General features: G+C 42.5%; 2 protein-coding genes across 2 annotated transcripts; both read right to left on the bottom strand.

Annotated features, from left to right (window-relative positions):
• Positions 1–51: 51 nt before the first annotated feature.
• Positions 52–6,313, bottom strand: wsb2 (WD repeat and SOCS box containing 2). Its single transcript, XM_041937991.1, has 9 exons — positions 6,100–6,313; positions 5,722–5,890; positions 4,434–4,636; positions 4,210–4,341; positions 2,433–2,533; positions 1,520–1,716; positions 1,059–1,148; positions 849–965; positions 52–662 (listed from the first exon to the last, which is right to left on the bottom strand). Exons 1-9 carry the CDS (start codon positions 6,137–6,139, stop codon positions 449–451), a joined length of 1,263 nt encoding a protein of 420 aa, XP_041793925.1. The 5' UTR covers positions 6,140–6,313; the 3' UTR covers positions 52–448.
• Positions 6,314–7,695: 1,382 nt separating this feature from the next.
• Positions 7,696–16,203, bottom strand: vsig10 (V-set and immunoglobulin domain containing 10). Its single transcript, XM_041937990.1, has 9 exons — positions 15,950–16,203; positions 15,543–15,854; positions 13,952–14,257; positions 12,202–12,492; positions 9,967–10,251; positions 9,573–9,686; positions 8,956–8,968; positions 8,130–8,272; positions 7,696–8,036 (listed from the first exon to the last, which is right to left on the bottom strand). Exons 1-9 carry the CDS (start codon positions 15,999–16,001, stop codon positions 7,942–7,944), a joined length of 1,611 nt encoding a protein of 536 aa, XP_041793924.1. The 5' UTR covers positions 16,002–16,203; the 3' UTR covers positions 7,696–7,941.
• Positions 16,204–17,517: the final 1,314 nt, after the last annotated feature.

Below are 17,517 nucleotides of genomic sequence, written 5' to 3'. Positions count from 1 at the left end.
TGTAACAGATGCACCATATACAACTGTAAGAATGAGTCTTGGACATGTACGTGTTTGAATCTGTTTAATAAAACTATTTCCTATAAGTCCAGTTTTTGTTTACAATTAACATGTGCTGATACAGTAGTAGTGATTGTGCTATTTTGCAATGACAAATACATATACATTCTATATTTACACAATAAATTAAGAGTATAAAATTGTGATATTCAAGTCAAGCATGTGAGCATTGAGTTTATGTTTGGTCTTACAGTAGTAGTGCAATAAATGAATTCTTTAGAGTAGGAATGTTGCATCTAAAGTAGATTACAGTGAGAGATGCTTCCTGTGCTGGATCGGGCTTTGAAAGCATCTCAGTCGGCAAACAAAAGCATTTTTCCTTTTTATGAGGGTGGGTAACAATCACTCGCTGTAAATGTCAGTGGTTGCATTGTGTTAGCGTTCCGTTTCAGCCTTCCCACTCCTCTTCGTCTGAGGAGCAGCAGGTCTTGAGGCGGTCGGGGATGTTTCTGTAGGTGAGGTACTGGAGGATCCTCTTGGGGAGGGGCAGCGGCTCCATCTGGTGCGTGGACACCGAGTGGCGCAGGATGGACCGGCACAGGTGGCACAGGCTGGGCACCGTCCAGGGAGCCCTCCAGAACCTTACGTGGCCGTCTCTGGTTCTGTCACAAGAGGGCGTGGTTAGTGTTACAGCTGTATGGTGGCTGAGGGGGGGCTCATACATTGCAACTTAAGGAAACATGAAACAAGAAAAGGCTATAGCTCACAGAAAGTATGGGGAAACACTGTACTCAGGTTGAAATGCCTTAAAATATTACATAACACACAAGCCATAAGACACTTTTTACCCCGTGGCGACCACTCCCCCGTGTGGATGGTAGTTGCAGCAGAGTCCATTAGAGTCTCTGTCCGCTTTGGTCTGCATCACCATCCCTTTCTTTCCCGGCTCCCAGATCCGAAGAGCTCTGCTGACACAACGCATCTGTCTCACATCATTCTGTGCAGAAGCATTTACGTGATGACATGAACAGATGAGATGGAACAGATAAACTGCTGACCTGTCATCGGTCACGATCGCCAAGTACAAACCGTTGGGGGAGAACTGTATTGCTGAGATTTGGTTTTGCCCGTAATCTTCAAAGTAGTCGCTGTAGATTAAAAAAAAAAAAAAACAGTTTTTAAGGATTTTGCCCCATACTAAGCAGCCATAGTCAGAGATCCTTAATGTTCATGAGTTGAATGTTAAATTGCACATTATATACAAACTACAAACAGGTTTCACAAGACAGAGGACACCAGGACATGCTTTGAGGCAGAGCAGCAGATGTAAACAGTCCTGCTGAATCAAACATAAAAGTAGTTACAGTGCTAGAGATGCTTTTTATTGTCTTCACATGTATCAAATAAGTCTAACATGCATTTGCCACCAGTGTGAAGGGTCACATTTTTAGGGACACATGCCTTTCATTTACAACACCAAATATTCAGTTCACGTTGAGACTCTAAAGTGTAAACCTACACCAGAGTGGCCAGCTTCTCTGCGGTGTACGGGTCCCACAGGTCGATCCACCAGCTGGATCCGCTGAAGGCCGCGGTGGCGAGCAGCGCGCCGTCGGGTGAGAAGTCACAGGAAGACAGGAGGTACAAGGTCTTATGGGTCCCTCCTGTCAGGTTCCTCATGAACGTATACGACCGCAGACTCCACAGACACACCATCTGATGAAGGTGAAATCATGACGAGTTAATGAGGAATTTGGAATCACTCGTGTACGCTCAGTCAAGCGCATGTCAACAGGACAGGCTGGAACATGCAGCCAACCGTTTAAAGTGTCACTGCGACCGTAGAGTCTGGTATTACACAACTTTAAGCTGTCTGCTTTGAAAATCAGAACGTGATAAAGTAGCAGTTTGACAGGAGTGGGAAAAGCTCCAGAAGTCTCCAAACAAAGAGAACAAACTGCTGCATGCTCGAGGGAAACAGGCAAACGCGCTAACGAGAAACCTTAAAAGCTGTGGGTCACGTAATTAAACCCATCTGGACCTTGAGTTTCATCCTTGCCTGTCGCAAAGCAACAAATAAACATAAATGTTAGTGCAAATACAATCTCACAAATCTATTAACCACTGAAAGGAAATGCTGCTCAAATGATCAGAAAAGCAGGCTTGTGCCCGGAAGCTGAACGGAGATGCTGAGTGTCTGGCCAGTCTGCAGTTATACGATGCATTTGCAAAATTCAGTCATTTAATTTACTGATTTGACAAACTACTGCAGAGAATCTAGATTGAAAGAGGGAGGTTTGACAGATTTTGGACAGCTGGGAGACTCTGGGCATATAGTGGCACTGTAGTTTCAAAAACACAAAGATAAAGAGTCTATAAATACATAAGAACAACGCATGCACTGAACATGTTTTCACAATAACGTAACTCACTCTGTCAAATCTGCCGACAGACGCGATCATGCTGCAGTCTGAGGATACGCTGCAGCAGCTGATCCAGTCTTTATGTCCAGAAAGCACGTGCACCTTCTTTCCTACAAAAGAAAGAGGACAAAATCCAATCCAACCGAATGAGACAGACTGCAAAAGCATCATTGGAAGCAAAAAAACTGATAGAGAACATGACTCCGATGAGTGTAAACGTGAACATTTGTTTGCTTTAACCCCTTCTGTTGGAACAGAGGGTTTGGTTCAGTTGGACTGTGTGGTGAGAGAACACAGAGGCAAAGTGATAAATACACAGACAGAAGCAGGAAAATGTTTAACTGATGATTTATAAAGTGAAATTGCACTCCCAGAATGCTTCTTTCCCGCTATTTATTGAAGCACAGCAAGATCCTTTGCAGCTGTTGCTTTCACTCACTATCAGTGCAGTGTGACATGCAGTTTGCCGTTGCTTGCTCACAGTGAGCATTTAATGGCTTTAAATCTTGAGCCGAAACACTTCAATGTGCAGCGGAAACGTTTAAGATGCTCCAACTTTTGACAATAAAGTCAGCTTTCCAAAAGCCTTGTATGCTGGCTGCAAACCAAAAACAAACAAAACAAAATATCCATCAGTTTATCAAAATAGTTGCCAATTAATTTACTGTCACTGGACTAAACAACTGATGGTTTCAGCTGTACTTATATAAACTGCTGGGTAGTTTTAGATTTGTAGAATTTTAGAGGGACAAAAAGGAAAGTAGAACCATGCAAAAGATCTTTTATCAAGATCTCAGACCTTAATAAGCTTGATGGCTCGTTTATAATCATCGTTAGGAAAGACAGGTGATGCAACTTTCAAAGCTTTAGAAATAGTCCTCAAACTTGTCTCTACAATCAGCAGCGATTGGCTCCACTAAGCAGCTGCCTGACACTCTGAAAATGACTAATTGATGCTCACCGAGCAGGAGAAGGCTATAGAAAGATAGCAAAGTGTTTTTCTGGGAGGCAGTTAGAACGGTGGAGGTCAATGGGAAGTCTGGAAGACTAAGAAAACTTTCAGAGTGAACTGCTCGTCGGACTGCTAGAAAAGGCAAATCAAACAGTTTGACTGGAAAAGAAGTGAAGATTTAGGCGACTCTGGAGAGATGGTGCTCTGTTCTGCTGTGCAGCAACACCTGCATAAATATGAGCTTCAAGAGTCATCAGAAGAAAACCTTTTACTGCATCCTCACCGCAATTCACCATCAAGTAGTACTGTAGTACTACTAGTAGTAGTAGATGTAGAAAGCTTTAGATAGCATGAAAAGTGAGTATAGTATAGTTTAGTATAGTATAGTATAGTACTTGAGTACACGTACTTAGTTACATTCCATCACTACTGATTCTCACACCTTACTGGCATTAAATGAAGCCTGAGATCAGTATAAAAACACAGTCTATGGGAAGTGGTCTACAGGCTACATCAAACAAAACACGCACCTGAAGCGAATGAAAGCAAGACGCCAGCTCACAATGTCTTTTGTAATGTCTGCCCAGAATGCAAACAACTACTTTTTCCTTGAACTATTTACCTATGAAACAGTGTGTTTGCATTGCATTTTGATAAGAAAACACTTGACTCATGTCAATAAGAACTGGTTGTGAACACTCAAAATGATGTTATCACAAGAGGAGGTGAAAACATTCTGAAAACTTGAAGAAGACTTGAGCAATTGTCTCTTTGTTGTAAAGGAAGTAAGTCCGCACTTAACATCAGTTATCTAAGTATTAAATGTGCACATACCTTTGTGAGCCAGGTCCCAGATCCTCAACGTCTTGTCCCGGGAAGATGATATGAGTGTGAGGGTCCCGTTCTGAGGGAAGACCAGGTCCCTCACAACGCCCTCATGGCCATGGAGATCAAACACAGCCTCACCTGAAAACACATAAAAAAGTGTTTTAAAAATCAGGTACGGCAGAGGGATCCGAAGCCAGCGCAGACAACATCTTCACCAGCGGAAATCTCACCAGTTAACACGTTCCAGATTTTGATCACCCCGTTCTCCAAGCCTGTGGCCAGGAGCAGGCTGTTGTTCTCTTTCGGTGGTGTTTTAGCCGTGTGTGCTGCTGCAACTGATTTTGGAGGTCTGGGTCCAAAGGCGAGGCCCCAAACTGGGTGACCGCAACTGAAGCTCTTGTCTCCTCGGTCGGTGTCTCCATTCTGACTGTCTCTGTAGGTGGAAGAGCATCAAGAATGCAGATAACATGAAAAACTCTTATGTAGGAGGTGTGAAGCTGGACGATTATATCATGGTGCCTTTAATTGCTGTTGGAAATGCCGCAATCAGCATTACAAGAGATGTAAACAACCCAACAGCAAGGTTAATACAACTGGGGAAGTTTGGATTTTCTGCTTCCGGCATTTTCACTTTTAATAAGAAAGGAGAAGGCACTAATAACATCCATTTTGATTTGATTCAGCTTCTGCTACCTCTGGACTTTTCTGATTTAACTAACGAGACTTATTGAGACTAATATTTTATTTATTATTATTATTATTTTTTAAACATTGATCCATGAAGAAATTTGACATATTTTGTGCCAAACCAAATTATCCAAAAGGTATTGATTTGATATTTGGTACCTAAATGCAGGTATTATATTGGCATCAATATCAAAAATGTCCAAACAAATCCCGCAGCCACAGTGAACAGAGGGAGCTGAAAGGAAAAGGAAATCCTTTCTTGGCACATCTACTCTGCTTCTGGTAAAAATCAAGGCCTGGGTTAAAGGTACAGCTTTCACAATAGCAGAGTTTATTGCTGCACATTTTTAGTCCCAGACATCTTCTCTTCAAAAAATGTATATTGCACAATATTTCCCCCCGCTGACCATTAAATTTCGTAATACCAGTTCTCGTCACATTGACGAGACAAACAGGGCAAGTGACTGTTTCTTTTGCTGTATTTAATTTACTCACATGACTATTTATTTCGCAATGTTTTACCTTTTTATTTTGTTTAACACTTTGGGTCTCTGTAGCATAAAAGCTAGCTGAGAAACTGGTAGTTACAGTCTTTGAGCCATTTCAGTAAATATTTCACAAAACAAAAAGGTACTACTCTATGATTATATTTATATTATTTTCATTCCTGCTCTAATTTGTCTTTGAACAATCACATCAAGCATGAATAAACTTGTTCCACCCCAGTGTAGCTTCATTTCTCACACGACCAACAGTCACCACGAAGAACGCAGAATGTACGAGGGACACCTGAATGCGTCTCGCGTGGATTACATGTCCAGGTAAACCTACTCGGAGTCGAGAGGCCAGGCGACCACCCACACGATGCCGTGTCCCATCGACCAGGCGAACCAGGCTCCGTCCGGGGAGAAGTCCACGCTCCAGGTCTCACATCCCGCCCGGCCCTCCAGCGACGGAGGACGCCTGGTCTTCAGCTCCAGGATAAGAGCTGGGTCGGAGGCTGGAGGAGGACGGAGAGGAAACATAAACTCAGCGGTGGAGACACTCACCGCTCGCTGGTGACAGCGGGTCCTTCCCCGCAGCTGTTAACCACCGCGGCCGCTAGGCCGTGCGTTTTCTCCGGAGGTTTCTCCAGAGGCTCGCCCGGTTAGGGAGCGTCGCGGTGACAACACGACCGAGCTCGGCTATTTCTGACAAAATGTGACTTACACGTCGCTTGTAGCTCCTCGTTGTTTTCCGTGGAGCACATTTTGTCCGCCTTCACATCGCTCGCTCTACCGCTGACTTCCTGAATGCGTCCTCGCTGTCGGAGGAGAAACTGTCATGTCCGGAGAGAGCAGGCAGCCCTCGGCGCTACACTCCCGTTTGTTATGTGAGAAATGTGCGAGAAACAAGTGTGCTCTGACTCACTCTGTACCATTGGCTGCAATGTTGGCACACGTCCTCACGTTTTTCTCTCATTACGTAACAGCACTAAGGCACGCCACGCCCCTTCATGGATTATAATACACGTTAACGAGGCCTTTATTTGAGTGCGACATGAGAGCACGTGATTAACCAGTGATGTCATTATCAGAAACGGAATATTCTAATGTCCACGATTAAATGGGTCAAAATGTCACAAATATTTAGTGGCAGTAACTATGTAGCACTAAAACACACATATATACATAATACATGATAGGTGTTTATTTTACCTGTGTTTCTTTGTTCAGCTTTGCTGACGTTGTTTTAAGATGTATGTCTGTTTCTACCTTTCAGATTCCCTGAATGTGTACACGTTTGCCCAATAAAGCTGATACAACATACTTCATATATTAGCAGCCACATCAAACCAGTAACAAAAGCTGCATGCTACCATTTTAAAACACTGGCAAGAAAAAAAAAGACAGGATTCATGTCCAAATATGTCCTTTCCTCTCCAACAGGCCGCAGTCTGGACCTTGAGCCCTTGTTGCATTGAGTTTATAACTTGACCTAGCTGGCACTTTGAATTGCCTTTGTATGAAATGCTATACAAGTTATACAAGGAAATGTGTATATTATTAAATATACAAATCTTCTAAAGTGTAATTAAGTTCACTGAGAAGTGCTATAAAAACCTTGATTCATTATGTTTATAATATTATTATTATCTAAACATATATAACATTACCATTTGATGTAACAGGGCCATGAAAATGGTATATTGGCTTTGACTTTATTTATCATTCACTTAAGCTATTTTTATTCATGTTAGGGCTGCTGTTATTAGTGTTGTTCTCGATCAGTATAAAATGTCTGTGTCCTTTGCAATTTCCTGAGGGCCACAATGTCGTCTTGAAATGTTTTTTTTCTGCCCAACAGTCCAAAATCCTGAGATCCTAAGAATTCAGAAGGTGGAAAAAGGGACTGTTTGATATTTGTGCTTGAAAACTGAAATGACTGATTAATGATCATAATAGTTGCTGAGTAATTTTCTGTCGATCATGTAACTGATAACTGATTATTTGTCTTATCATTTCAGCTGTATTTAATTAAAAAAACCTTCTCTTTGGGGAAATGTTATATCACTGACACTGACATACTGATTCATAAAACAGAGTTTGGTTGTTTTCACCTTTACTTTTCACACAAGACAACACCACTGACAAACCGACTCCACCACATTTTTAAACTGGTTCCAGTCTAGAGTTGCATTCTGGCCCGGGATAGTCTCAGCTCATCTGTAAATACTACGTGTACAATACAGGGTGGAGATATACGTAACTCAGTTAAAACAGTAAGTTAAGCATGACTGAGGTCGTTGATTTACCACCATAAAGATGCCAGTCACATTTTATTTAAAACAGCTTCACTTATGGCATGGATCTCAGAATCAGAGCCACATATTCAAAATGCTGTACAAACAAAATCATACAAATACGCTTACAAACCCCTGTTTAAAAATAATAAAAAAAACAAATTAAACACGATTTTTTTTTAACACGAGTCTTCCACCAATTCTGTTCACATTCTCGCTGGGAGTAAATGTACCTAAAAATAAAACACTTCTCTAAAAGCACCCAATACCTAAAATGTCACGAGATCCACTGGCTCTTCTGTCTGTGCAGCTTCTTCCTGCTGCTCTGGGCTCGTGTCAGCAGTTTCTGCATCCTCATGATCACCTGGAAACAAAGGAAGGGGTCATTTTCACTCCAATTTCACCACAAGTTTTCATTCATTTCAACACTAAAATCAATGCTGTGATGAGGTCATACTTGACGGGATTCGATGTATCTGGACAAGAGTTGTGTGGGACCCGTTGGTTAACGGAGGCAGCCGGGGAACGGCATCCTGAAAGATCTGCTCGTCGTCCGAGTCCACCAGACTCAGCACGTCGCCTCTGTCCTCCTCCATATGCCTGCAGAGCAGAGATATTATGATATTTGCGTGCACCTGCAGGTCAGGAACCAGACTGTATAATAAAAAAAACAGGTGAGACTCCTCTATGCAGCTACACATCATCAAATCTTTGTTGCTAAATGCATTTCAGGAGCTGTTTTGTAGTGTGTCACCATTTGTGTGACCAAATGAATGGAACCCTCCGGAGTGGTTAACCACTCGTGGCTCTGTGGATGGACGGACATGCACATGACACACAGTCACACTGTTCTGTTATCTTTGGACAGAGCCATGCTAGCTCGCGCTCTTTATGCTAAGCTAAACTACCATCTGCTGCCAGTAGCTTCGCATTTACAGCACAGACATGAGAGCGGTATCAATCTTCTCAGCTAATGCACAAAAAAGCAAATAAGAATATCTCCAAAAACGCTGAACTAATCCTTTACAAGCCTTGCAGCTGTGTTGCATTCTGGTCCACTGAGGCAGATATAAGTGCACAAACTGGTATAAGAGATGCTTGTAGTAGCAGTATTGTAACATGATATGAGATCATCCACAGTATGTTCGGCCAGGTGTTTGCAGGAATAAGAAAGTTTGTAAGAGCTGAAATACAAACATAATAAAGGCCATGAAAATAAGCCCAGATTGTAATTGTAATCACTTAGGCATGCAGTATTAGATAAATACATGTGAAATACTCACTGGAAGCCACCTCCTGAAACAAAAGAAAATTGTGAAATTAGTATTAGTGGGATTTTACACTTTTTATACAAAAAAAACAAAACAAACACATCAGGCACTGAACTATTGATTTCAAATTAAAGAGGCTACAGGTATGGTTTTTTGGGGCCAGGCCACCAACACATCTCGTTTGCATAGAGCTGATCAGGGCGTTGACTGTGGCCTATGGGATGTTGGCCCACTCCTCTTAAACAGCTGTGTGAAGTTGCTGAACTTCGGCGGGGATTGGATCACGCTGTCTTACACGCTGATCAGAGCGTACCAAACATGCCCATGGCACACCTGTGCAATGATCACATTGTCCCAATACGCCAACCATGCCAGGCGGATTGATTGCCCCAGCACGCACTAACACAAAATTGTTGTTTGCATAGAAAAGGTCTCAGATGTTTTATATCAACTCATGTCAAAATCAGAGAAAAAAACAAAAGTGTTGCATTTATATTTTTGTTCAGTGTATGATTTATACTTTTGTGAGTGTCAGTTCTCAACATTACACGTCTAATGTGTGCAAAGACTCATTTGCTGCATGCATTTGTGGCTTTCATGGTTATGTTGCAAAGACAAACAGAAGTTACCCAGGCAAATCCGGTGCCGGCTGGAGTAAACCGTTTTAGCTACGACTGCGGCTGAGCCCACAATCAGTACGGCGATAAAGATCCCGATGATCGCTCCTGTGTATGCGGAGGAAGCTGTCGAGACAAAACAAGGCGACAGGGAGAGGGTTATGGAGCAGAACGAGGGAGGAGCAGCAGGTCTATCAGCATTCCAGAGCTGCTGTCGACCGCTGCAGCGACTGGCTCATTGTTTGTCCACGTGTGGTACGAACTGTGTGTCCAAGTCTTCATTACTCATCATTCCCTCTGACTTTGTTTACATTTTTTAACTGCTGATCACCCTCGCTCTCAAGCTACTGCTTCCTGCTCATGGACTTCACTGCAGCCCAAACCCTTCGTCTCATCCCAAACTCACTCCTCACAGTGAGGTAGACTTCCAGCTCGCGGACGGCGAGGGGGTTCTCGCTGCGGCAGAAGTAGGCGCCTTCGTCGTCCTTGCTGACGTTCAGTATGGTCAGCTTCAGGGTGGGGCCCTCCTCAGACAGCACGTACTTGGAACCGGGTACAATGTCCTCCTGCTGGAGGCCTTTTCTCCAGGTGGTGTTGGCAGGGGGGATGGACATGGCCTCGGTGCAGAGCAGAGTTACGTTGGTCGCCTCCTGAGCCGTGACCAGCGGCTCGCCTTCAGGATATGGAGGCTCTGGGAGAGAAGGACAGACATTAGACCATTTGATCAACAGAGAAGTTTATCATTATGATAACAGATTGATTGTTTGAAGGGATACTTCAAACATTTTGGGAAATATTCACTAACCAAGAGTTAGATGAGAGAATCAATACCACTCTCATTTGTATATGAATCTGAAGGTACAGACAGGAAACGGTTAGCTTAGCATGGCATAAACACAGAAAACAGGTTCTGACCAAAGGCAACAAAATCCCACTAACAGCACCTCTAAGATCACCAATTAACAATTATTTGTTTAATCCACACAATTAAAAACTTGAAGACTGAAGTGTGGTTTTACGTAGGTGGGTTAGAGCCAGGCTGGCTGCTTCCCCTGTTTCCAGTCTTAATGCTAAGCTAACAGCCTCCTGGCCGTAGCATTGTATTTCCCGTACAGATGTGAGGGTGGTATCCTCCTTCTCATCTAACTCTTAGCAAGAGAGCAAGTAAAGTTTATTTCTTCAACTGTCAAACTATTCCTTTCGGGCCAAATAGTTGATTTTCACTGTCTGATATGAAAGAAAACGAAATATTTTTTAGCTTTTTTGGTCCTTGGGTTGGATAAAACAATCAATTTGAAGAGGTCACCTTTAGTACTGTGAGTGCACGATATACAAAAGTGATAGATTAAGTGACAATAATAAATAATACAAAGAGTTGATGCCCTTGTTGCAGCCATGTGAGTCCTGATAAAGTGGAAATTCATAACTTCCTTCTTTCTGGTGATATTTTTGGTATTCCAGTTAAATCCTGCGACTGCCACAAGCATAAAACTCAACAGTGGCGCGTCTAGCGATTATTTTCATTGTCGCTTAACATCAAGAAAATATTCGGAACATTAAACGCTTATGATTAATCAAGAAAATATTTTGGGCTCTCTGGCCTTCTTCAACACCCTTAATCTTGTGGATTCAAGGTGTGTCCTATGGAGACACGCCTTGAACGCAGGGCAGATATAAGAAAAACAAATCGGTAGATGGCACTGCACGTTCGTTTTTCACCAGAATAACAGAAACGTATGGAGCCAGAGCGTGAGAAACTTCCATCGTTCAGCACCTCACTGCGACCACTGGTGTGTGTTACTTCTCTATTAACAATCGACTGATCGATTGAGTTGTGAAACAAACTATTCTCCTCTCAGAGGACCTGAGAGCCGCCCAGCACCGACTCTAGAGAACAGAAAATGTACATGCTCATCAATAAACTCGATATATAGTTACATAAGAATGTGGAAGGAAGTGTTGCGCCAGACGGTTAAATACTGAATCTCATTTCTTATTTCAAGGTGTGTCTTATAAAACACACAGTTCAAATCTTTCCAAACATCAAAGAACGCTGATAGGCTAATGCAAACATATATATGCTCACACGCTTTTACGTTATCTCACTATTTGCACAATCCTCTCCTCTGATGATAACCTTTATACTACTGAGAGACTCCCACTGTATTTGGCCACAGAAGGCGCCACCAGCAGTTACACTTGGACTATTTCTTTGGCAGAAATCCTGTATGGTATCTACCCATGCAGACGGTCCACATCATTGGGACATGCACTGATTCATCCACTGAAGCTTTGACATGTTCGTCTCTGAGACTTCTGGGTGGACATATTTAAATATTTGCTTCTGGTCTTTGCAGCACCACATTTTATAATGAAGCAAAACCAGTGTCAGACATCTCAACATCTCAACACATAAAACCAAAACTTGAGAAAATGTGTAATATTTTTGGAGCTTGCTTGAATCGACCCTTTCAAATTAAAGTATGGTCAATACTAAGAACACTGAGTCCGAGAAAGCATTGTCCACAGTGGCTGCTGACTGAAGCGGCTCAGTGGCCTCTTAAGTGGAAAGCACATAAAAGATTCAGCAGTTGCACATCTCAGGATTGTTAAGAGGCTCATTTCTCCACGACGTGCTTACTGAAGGTAAACGAACACGACTTCTCCGTCCCCGCAGCGAGCGCTAGGTGCCTGGCCGTGCACCTCAGCGTCTGCCCGTTGGACAGTGAGGAGCGGTTCAGCGTCACCGACAGGCTGTCCGTCACCTCCGATGCATAGACGCGCCCTTTCAGGTTAGCCTCCTGGTCGCCCTGCTCGTCCCCCCAGCGCAGCGTCGGGGCGGGGTACGCTCCAAACCAGGTGCAGTTGAACTGGACGCGGGCAGGGTCCAGCGCTGGCGCCCACATACACTCGGGGTGTCTGTCTGGGACATCTAGACAGGGCAAAAACACATCGGTGAGGAAACTGACAAAAACTATAGGAAGCAACTGTGGACGCCGGCTGCTGTCATTTAAATAAGCAGCTGATTTAGGATCATCACCTCTGTGTGTGCAGACAAATCATTTATAGGTGCAGCAGCAACCTGGGAACCCATCAGCTACCATCTGATGACGATTCAGCCTCTGAGGGCAGCAGTCATTGTTTCAGGGCCTCTGCTGTTGTTCGGATTCTTGAGCCAACACTTCCTCTTCCGCGTGCCGGTCATTGTTTACAACAAAAAAAGCAACTTGAGATATCTACATATGAATGCAGATAAATGTAAAAAAAAAAAAAAAGCTAACAAAGATAAATTGTCCTCAGATGACAGCTGATGGGTTTCCAGATTACAGTTCAGCCTATACGTTCCTCCTCTTTCGCCCTCCACACAGACTGTTTACCTGCACGCAACCAAAGCCTGCTCACACGTGATTGGTCAATACTCCTCGGACTACAGCGGAAACCAGAAAATCTGTCCCTTGTTGTTTATTAGAAGGCACACAGCAGGGGTGTTTCTTCAGATTGTCAGGGGGCAGATATCACTTTCACACAAACCATTAGGAATATTTATAAAATACAAAGAGGAATAAAATGTTGATACTCAAGTATCCCGGACATTAAATGTCTCACCTTCTCCATAAAAAGGCTGAACAACACCAACAAAATTCTTCCCCCTCTCAGTAAGAGCACACAGTTTCCCAGACTTAAAGCTCCACTTCCTCTGGTATTTTTATCTCTTTTAATTTATGGACTTTTTATTTATTGAGGTAATATCCTGACTCTTTACTTTTCTTAAAAAAAACGTATATTTAGTTAACGTCTTGTTTAGTTCCGCATTTTCCCCCACTTTAAATTCCTCTGACTTCTTTGTCCACGTGCTTTGCTTCCTCCTCTGACTCTCTCATCACGCCGTGTCTTACACAAACGCTCTGTAGCTCTGAAGCACTGCCACTGTTTGAGTTGAACTAGTTGTCTTGAGTTTATCAGAAGTTTTTCATATTCAAAATAATTTCCTCGAGAGGTGTCCTTTATTTCTTTTAATTACTTTTAGAATGTAAAGCCAAGTAAACATTGATTTATCACTCATTTATTATTAGAAACTTTATTCTTCAGATTCAGCGTTTTCTTGACTGTAGACAAACTTTGTTTTTCTCATGTCCCTTCAATTATTACCAAGTTTTCAGCTACTTTTCAGTCCGTTATCCTAATCTATGAAAGGTGCCAGGAGTGTGGATGCAGTGCCTAGAAAAATGTATTCACCCCTTTTTGGAAGTTTTCCTGTTTTATTGCTTTATAAAATTCAATCATTCATTTCCCTCTAAAGTACAGCCCATTGAATGAAAACAACCATAAAAACACAGTTTTCTGCATCAGTCGTAGCAGGGTATTCTGGGTATTCTGCCCATGGTACTTACAGTATACTAGCAGCTGTGTGCTCTTATTGACCGCCTGGTGAGAGACGGTGTTGTGGGCTCTGCAGCTGTAAACTCCCTGAGCGCTGGGCTGAATGTCCTTTAGCCCGAAGTCCAGCCAGGGGCCAGAGGTTGAGACCAGCGACTCCATGCTGGACGCGCCTCCGCTGAAGACCCAGGTGAGCTGCTGAGAGGGGTAAGAGGAGCCGGAGCAGTTAAAGGAGACGCTGGAGCCCCGATAGGCGATGAGCGTCCCGTTGGACAGGGCAGTGGCTGGACCGATGGACGTGGACACGTTTTCTGGACCCCCTGAAAGGAACAGGAGCAGTGCTTTACCACAGTGTTCTCAGCTCTCTTTGTTCTCTAGAGTAAACTTGAAATGTTCGTTTTTATGGTTATGTTTTTAAAAAACACGACCTGTTATTGCGTTACAAATCAATTACGTTTTGTCCTCAGTTGATGCTGATGAGCAACGTTAATGAACGAGTGACATGATGAACACTTAAGAAGACACACAGCAATGAAAACTCCACAGAGTACAACATAAGGTGTAACACCACTGTCATACATTCTGCTTCACAGCTGAAACGATTAGCAGATTAACTGATTAGCTGATCATCGGAAAATAAATCAATCAAACAGCAAATCGCTGGTTAACTTAAGGATTAATTATAAAATAAGTTGATCATGAAAAAATAATTGTCAGCTCTAGGCTAGGTTAGCTTTATCTCTTCCAGTGGTGGAATAAAACTAAGCACATGTACATGTACCTACCTATTTCTCAGCTCTACTTTTCCCGTATGAACCCTCAGGTCTTCTGGTAGCGGCCTTTTAAACCCCACGGCCTTTTATTACTCTGGTCCTCATCTGTGGAACAGCCTCCCTGAAGACATGAGGGCAGCCGAGGGTGTCGCTCCTTTTAAAAGCACCTTTTTAATCTGTCTTTTCATTGACCCTTACTACTTCTATTTATTTCTCTTTCCTTTATTCATTTGTTTAAGCCTGTTTTACTTGGTCTACACTTTTTATTCTATTTATATTTTCTCGATTGTTTCCCTCTTCATCACCAAATCTTTAAGCCCGGTTTTACTTCATCACATCTCCTCTTAGTGGTTTTATTACTTTATTCTCTTATTATTTCAGTCTCTATTTTCCTGTTAATATCCCATATCCTTACATGTCAGATTTTACTCACATTATATTTTATTATTCATCTATTATATTTCATAAACCTTATATCATCTCTGATTTCAGATTTTTTTCAGTTGATCCAACCTCTGGTGTTTCCTCAGTGGAGATTCATGTAAAGACAGTCATGTAATGTCTGTGGGTGGATCAGGGCGGTGCAGGGGTCCCTTTTTATGTGGTTTTATAATGTAAAGCACTTTGTGTTGCATTGCTATGTATGATAAATTGCTATACAAATAAAGTCTGATTGATTGATTGATTGATTGATTGATAGTACTTTTACTTGAGTACAGGGCCTGAACACTCCCTCCACCACTGCTTGACTTATGTGGAAGGACCAGTTTGTGTTGACTGGAAATGCTGTTAGATCCTGGCCTCATACCTGCACACATGCACGTTCACTTACTGGCTACTTGGAGCAGGACACGTGCCTGAAAGGTGCTGTTGCCTGGCAGCGTGGCGTTGCACAGGTAGCTGCCCTCGTCCCCAGGTATCACCTCCCTGATGTTCAGACTCCCATCATGCAGCACTGTGACGCGCTGGCCGGCGGGTGCGGGGCTCGGTGAGGAGCCGCCACCTCGAATGAGTTCTCGTCCGTTTTTCGTCCACGCCGTTAAATTCGGTGTCACGGTACCGACGGTGTAACACGGAAGTACAGCGACGTCGCCCGGCGCGGCTGTCACCGCCGTTTCGGTGGAGCCATTACCCGAAACTGCCGCTGTGAAAGAGGAGGGAGAGAGGAGAAAAGACCGTGAGCAGTTTTCACACTCACCTGTGTTACCTGGCCGTCTGCCCTCGATAAAAAAAACTCACCTGCCGCAGATAAACACAGTTGTAGAAGCGCTAAGGTTGCGACTATCTTCATGTTAACTTTCCAACTGGCTACATCTCAATCAGAAGAAGTGAACAAAAGGCCTCCAGTCCAAACCTGTCTGACTAGTCCACCTGTAACACCGTGGACACCAGTCCGCCCATTATAAACCACAGCAGACAGACGACGGGGCGAGCAGAGGTGACCAGTCTGACATGATGTGACTCCCGCCGCTCTGCAGCTCTGTTTACCACAGCATGCTGATCCGGAAACTGTGGCACGGACAGACCACACCCTGACTTCACCTGGTTAAAGGCACAGTAACACTATTTTTATTCTAGGATGGTAAACAACTTCTTCTTCTTCTTCTTCTTCTTCTTCTTCTTGTTATTATTATTATTATTATTATTATTATTATTATTATTATTATTTTATTCTGTTCTAGTCTTCTTCTTATCTGTTCCTAACATGGGGGTTGCAATGAAAATTTCATTGACATGCGCAATGACAATAAAGACTCTTGAATCTTGAATCTATTATTATTATTATTATTATTATTATTATTATGATAGCTGATATACCTACCACTTTCTGAAAATACTCCACAACAAAAAAGAGTCCTGCATTCAAAACCTGATTTAAGTAAAAAGTATTATCAGCAGAAATTATTTTAAGCATCGAAAGAATACGTACAATTATATATGATGTTTTTGGATTAATATTGTTGCATTCATGTGTATGTTGCATTGTAACTACTTTATATGCTTTTTGGGTAGTTTTAATCTACAGCAATGCATCATAATCTCAGAGATCATCATATGTTTGTAGCGTTGCCGTCCTGTGAGAACAACGTGTCTCTGAAAACTGCTCATGAGCTCATAAAAGCAGCCCTGTTTTCAGCTTTGTGACGATGCAGCTTTCCAGCTAATCCAAGAGGGTTTTTAAAGAGTTTATTTATCTTAAGGAGTAGGAGAATTTTATTAAGCCATGAAGGAACACTTCATCCTTCAGTTTATCAGGAAAATTCTAAATGACTGTCAGAGAAATGTCATGGGGTAAACAGTACAGGGTTTGACTCTGAGATTTAGTGGAGTAGAAGGAAAAGCTGCATAAAATGGAAATAATCAAGTAAAAAAAACAAACAAGTAATTTGTACTTAAGCACAGCATGTGAATAAATATACTTTGTTACATTCCCACCACTGATTGTGGGGCATGAAACATGTATGATGATGGTGATGATGATGATGATGATTATTATTATTATTATTATTATTGTTGTTGTTGTTGTTGTTGTTGTTACTGGCACAAATTATATAATTCAGCAAATACATCATTAGAACACTATTACTACTATTACTATACAGGCAAGCAAAGTCTTACCAAATCTGTGTTTTGCGTGTGTGGTTTGAGGTCTGTGGCATGCAAATTTTAACCACCGCCCATTAAGGTGATAACAGGCATCACTCATTCACTGCAACTGGCTGCTATAAAGTGTTACACTGATTACCACAGAGCAACTCTAACCCCATAGAGGAATAATGATGCACCTTGCCAGCTGGGGGAAACAC

This window comes from Chelmon rostratus, chromosome 5 (genome assembly GCF_017976325.1).
Source record: "Chelmon rostratus isolate fCheRos1 chromosome 5, fCheRos1.pri, whole genome shotgun sequence".
NCBI lineage: Eukaryota > Metazoa > Chordata > Actinopteri > Chaetodontiformes > Chaetodontidae > Chelmon > Chelmon rostratus.
This window is presented reverse-complemented; position numbering and strand designations above follow the sequence as displayed.